Source organism: Castanea sativa, chromosome 8, assembly GCF_040712315.1.
Source record: "Castanea sativa cultivar Marrone di Chiusa Pesio chromosome 8, ASM4071231v1".
In the NCBI taxonomy this organism is placed as follows: domain Eukaryota; kingdom Viridiplantae; phylum Streptophyta; class Magnoliopsida; order Fagales; family Fagaceae; genus Castanea; species Castanea sativa.
This window is the reverse complement of record NC_134020.1, coordinates 11061923-11067625: the sequence shown is the minus strand read 5'-3', so window position 1 is coordinate 11067625 and position 5703 is coordinate 11061923. Positions and strand designations below refer to the sequence as shown.

Genomic DNA, 5703 nt, shown 5'->3' with positions numbered 1-5703 from the left:
GGTGGATAAGCGACTTGTTGGCGTTTTTCTAGAAATAGGGTTTGTGTTTTCTTTTTTCTTTTTTCCTGTGGATAAGCAGCTTGTCTTTTTTTTTTTTTTTTTTTTTTGTTTATGTAGGAACACATTTTTTTTCTTTTTGAGAAGGATGTAGGAACACGTTTGATGAAAGTGAGCCCTAACAAACGTACCATGAGGTATTTAAAAAAATAAATTTTACACGTGGCAACATTTTAAGTGGCCTTTTTTCCTAAAGTGGCAGCACCTCCTTAAAGGCTTCTACTTTTATATATAGTATTAGATTTGATAGTCGTTAGAAGAATAATAAATCTCACAGCGGTCCAATTCAATATGTTTTAACTCTTAAAACATATCAACATATCAACTAGAAGTCTTCACTTCCATGATCAAGACAAATCATCTTAATTGATATGTTATAGTTTTCGTAGATGAAATGCCCAATTTCATCACCGACTACAAACTGAAATTCTGAGTTTACAAAGAACTAGTGATCTATATCTTCTGTGACTAAATCACATACTATTCATCTCATGGACTAAGATAATGTCCTATTAGTTCATTTATAAATAGTCTCATATAATTAAAAAATTTAATTATTTATGACATGTCAATAAATTGAATTTTAGGGCATAAACCCTAACACTATGAAGCTGAGAAATTTCCCTGAATTGGCTCCGAAGACGCACTTGCTAGGGTTAAGCCTCAACCTGTACTTGACAAAGTGTTTGAATAGCTTTCTCAAATCTACCAAATGATCTCTAGGAGTACATGACTTGGCGATCATATCATCCATATAGACTTCAATCTCCTTATGCATCATATCATGGAACAAGGTTACCATGGCTCGTCGGTATGTCACCCTAGCATTCTTTAAACCGAATGGCATGACGTTGTAGGCATAAGTTCCCCAGTGAGTGGTGAACAACATTTTGGCTTTGTCCTCTTCGGTTATCTTGATTTGATTATAACCTGAGAATCCATCCAAGAAGGAGAAGAACATGTTAGTCACGGTGTTATCAATCGAGGCATCAATATGTAGCAAAGGAAAATTATCCTGCAGGTTGGCTTGATTCAAATCTCTATAATCGACGCACATGCGTACCTTCCCATCTTTCTTTGGCACGGGAACAATGTTTACAACCCAATTGGAGTAGGCTATGACGGTCAGAAAACCAGCTTTCAATTGTTTTCTATTTCTTCTTTGATTTTCAGAATAATCTCTGACTTCATCCTTTGGAGGGCCTGCCACACTGGGGGCATTCAGATTTAACTAGAATCCTGTGGACACTGATCTCGGTATCCAGTCCTGGCATGTTCTTGATAAGAACAAGCAAAGATTTCCTTGAATTCCTTCAAAAGAGCTATGAGCTCAACTTCAAGTCTTTGGGAAAGTTTACCCCGATCTTGACGGGTTTTTCTTTCTCTCCTTCGTTGACTAGGTTTAGTACCTCTATCTCTTCTATATTGGGCTTAGACCCTTCACTCTCTTTGTTCAAAACTTCTAGGATGTCTTGAGGTAAGTTCGGGACCTCTTCCATTCCTTCTATGTCATGATCCAACTTTATTGTCTCATTTACATTATCCACACCCTTGTTATGGCAATGGGACGATGTACCCACTTGGGAATCAAAATAGATCCTATAGAGCGGAACATATACAGAGAAACATAAGATAATTTGCACACACATATTCATAGGAAGGCAAATAAAGAGTGATGCAAGAATTTTCCTAAATAATATGTTGAATATTTCATTAATGGATTATAGGTAGGGGAAAACAAAGTTCATGCCTGATAATGATAAAAGGGAAAATTTTTTTTTTTTTGGGAGAACAAACTAGAGGAAATGAACAAGGAATACAAATAAAGGAGGAAATAACATAAGCATGCAAAAAAAAAAAAACTAGATATGCTATTCCAACCCTTTCAAGTGATCAGAACCCAATCACTTGATGATGGAATACTCCTCACTCGATGGTCCAAAGGCCTATCGTCTCACCTGTCATCCCTGGTCAGATAGTAGAAGTTGGATTATCTACGGGAGATATGATAGCGTTCACAAAGAGCTCCTTGTGATAGAGCCGAATGATATGCAAGCTAAATCTAATTCCTCATCTTGCATTTCCTTGAAAGGTTCTGGCGTAATGACTTCGGCTAGAGTCGAAAAAGTGGCCCTGATATGGGGAATAGACATCCCTTAGCTGCACACTTCATCTTCTTTCATCTAGAAGCTTGAAAGAGTTCTTCATGAGTGGGTTCGTACCCCAAACGAATCTTCATTTGTTATCTGAAAGCTCCACCAGAATAGGGCTTCCACAACTCATGGCTCTAAGGCCTTGGCCTACTTTATACCCAAACTTAAGCATCTCCTTAGCGGCCATTAACATCACTACATGCCATCCTAACTCGGGCTTTGAAGTATTGTGAATCATAGAAACTATCTCGAAGCGATGGAAAATATGCTTTTGGAAAGGCATTAGCACCAATGTAGGGTATAGATTTCTCTTAGAAAATAGTCATGGGCTCTTTGGCCATAATGGTGATCAACTAATTCTAAGATATGAATTTGAGTCTCTGGTAAAGGGTACATGCAATTGCACCTATTGCATGTAACCAGGGCCTCCCTAAAAGCATATTGTACGAAGAGTCCACCTTAATCACTTGGAAGTTAACAATGAAAGACCTTAGGCCAATCTCAATCATTAGCTCAATCTCACCTTGTACTTCTCAGCAAATTCCATTAAAAGCACTAATAATCATAGTGCTAGACCGAATAAGTGACGTATCCACCTTCAAGCGCTCTAGAGTGGCCATCGGGTAGACATTCAAGGCTGATCCATTATTGATTAGTACCCTTGCAACAATCATGTCTTCACATTTGACTACGATATGCACAGCCAAGGTATGGTCGTTACCTTCTAGAGGCAACTCGTCATCTGAAAATGAGATGTGGTTTGTGGCCAACATCAATGATACCATACCCTCGAAGGAGGAGTTTGTAATATTAGTAGGAACATTGTTTTCTTCAATACCTTCAATAGAGCCTCACAATGGACCTTGGAAGATAGCAACAGGGCTAAAATAGAAATCTAAGCTGGAGATTTGTTCAACTGTTGAATTACACTATAATTGGCCTTTTGAATGGTTTTCAATAATTCCTTGGCTTCTTCAGTGGTGGCCCTATTCCCAACTAGCTTGGTTGTACTCTTGCCAATCTCTTTCGTCCTCTTTTCTAAGTCCTCAAGAGTATAACATTGACCACTCCTAGTGAGTCCGAATAGGCCTAAAGAGACATTAAGCAAACCTCTTCCTCTCTCAATCGAGTGGAAATCAAAGCCACATCATACTTCCATAGGACATGATGGCTATCTCTGTAAGGAAAGGGTTTTGGCACATGAATGATGACACCCTTTTGAGTTTGCAGGTTTGGCGCCAGGGAAAACATCTTCGTACTGATGATAACTAGACCAGGTAAAGCTATGTCTAAGGCCTTCGGGTTGGGTACCCTAGAGATTCCTGAGGTAAACCTTGGTAGAACTAAAGGATTGAAACCTCGAATGGTGAGGATGGCAGGGGTTCCTTTTTGGATAAATCCTGGAATGATTCTATGATTGCAGGTAATACTAAGACCAAAGGAGCAAAACTTTTGATGGCTAGCATGGTTTGTCCTTTCTTTGGAGCTAGCACCCTTGAATCTATAGGTGATTCTATAATCACTTAGATAACAACTAAAGTTGGAGAAGCTGGCATCCTTATTCCTAGAGGAACCTTACATAGGTGCTCTCGCAAGTATTCTTCCCAATCTTCCCTTAATCCTACTGTCATAGTACTGTGGCTATTTCCTACTTGTGTACTTGGAGGGCATAGGCTGGCCACCGTGAAATTTCTCCTTCGTATGACCTTTCTTTCAATCTAGATGATACCATGGTTGGCTAAACTCTGAACTTATACCAGGAGCACTCTACAATCGAATAGGGCATGCCTATCACCACTGTCACAGAATGAGCAGATTTCCCAATCAAAATTTGGAGCTCCTATGTTCTTGAGAACAATGTGACTTTCTTGGGCTAAGGATATCAGCGCGGCTTTCCAAGGGAATGAAGGGGATGAGAAATATAGAATCTTTTCTTCCACTGTGGAAATAACATTCACATTCCCTTCCTGGTGAGGAAGCAAGGGGTTGGTGATAACATTCGGCCCAATGGTATTGTCGAATTGTATTAGCTTGTTGTCGATGAGGTCATGGATTCGATTCCTCAATCATGTACAATCTTCTAAGGTATGTCCTTCAGCTCCAAAATGGTGTTCACATTTCTTGGATGGGTGAAAATCGGGCGGGGGAGGACCATCTCTTAGTCTCGCAAACACTGGAGTCACTAGCTTCTTTTCCAACAGATAAGCATAAAGCTCTGCCATGGGCATTGGTCGTGGAAAGAATTTTTAGGGTTCTCCTCTAGGATAGTGGGGTTGATCTAGCCTTCCCTTTTAGTTAAATGCTTGAGGAAATGCTTGGGATGGATGAACCTGTTGGTGATAGGGTCGAGCAGTCGGGGCTGTATAAGCGGAGGTGATACCCCGGGGCCTTTTAGGCGTTTTGTTGACCATGTGGACGTCGGCTTCCTTCCCTTTGTGCCGGTTGCCTTTTTCAATTGCTATTCTATCATGGAGCTTAAGGCTTCGAGATCAACGATTTTCTTGCTCCTAATACCCTCATCAATATGTTCCCCAATAGGAATTAGGCTAGTGAAGTGAGTGACTTGGGCACTGATCATCTTTTCATAGTTTGGAGGCTTAAGGTTGTCAATGAACCATTTGATCATCTCCTCTTCCATCATGGGAGGAAGCACTTGTGTGGCTAGCTCACGCCACCTCTGGGCATACTCACATAAAGATTCCCCACTTTTCTTTTCTATCCTTTGAAGAACTGTGCAATCATGAGCTATTTTAGTGTTGAACCGATAATACTCCAAGATTGCATTGGCCATCTCTCTCCAGTTGAAGGTCTTTTTCAATCTTACATACCATGTGGCTGCAGGGCTAGTCAAGCTATCAGGGAAAATTTGGCAAAGTGAAGGATGATTGTCTCCATAGGTTGTCGTCTCCCTACAAAACATGTACGGATGGGCGCAGGGATCTCCAGTGCCATCGTACTTGACAAACTCGGGTGCCGTGAACTTGGGAGGCATAATGACCTGAAGGAAATAGGTCAGGTTATCTAGATCGACACTTCCTCGTGCGCTAGAGCCCTCTATGATACGAATTTTCTTAGTCAAGGTCTCTACTTGACTCTTGACCTGACCATAACCAGACTCCGTGGTCTTATCCTTTGGAGGATTCAACTCTTGGTTATTCCTTTGTAGGGTAAATGGTGGCGTGGTTTGGCCCTGATTTGGATTTGGTGGTGGTTGGGTCTCATTTTCAGACTGGGGCATAAAGAACTCTGGAATGGGACCAAATGATTCTTGGTTCCCTCCTACAACTAGTTGTCACATCATGCACATCATTTTTGCCATCTGTTCTTTCATCTGCATGAACTCAGTAACATTTACTGCTGAAGTTAAAGGATCAATAGTAGACATTTCTCTAGCACGAGACCTAGTGATGGTAGGATCACAGTGTGATGGTAACTTGGACTGTCTCCTTTAAGAAATCTTTTCTCTTTATAATCCTTTTAGAATGGGATGGGT

The 5703-nt window shown here is 40.6% G+C and overlaps 1 protein-coding gene across 1 annotated transcript; it reads right to left on the bottom strand.

The window, feature by feature from the left end:
* Nucleotides 1-4668: 4668 nt before the first annotated feature.
* LOC142605865 (uncharacterized) lies at nt 4669-5448 on the bottom strand. Its single transcript, XM_075777293.1, has one exon. It carries the CDS (start codon nt 5446-5448, stop codon nt 4669-4671), a length of 780 nt encoding a protein of 259 aa, XP_075633408.1.
* Nucleotides 5449-5703: the final 255 nt, after the last annotated feature.

Excerpts from the sequence above, each read along its gene's own strand:
- LOC142605865 (XM_075777293.1), bottom strand. The coding sequence starts at position 5,448 with ATGCCCCAGTCTGAAAATGAGACCCAACCACCACCAAATCCAAATCAG.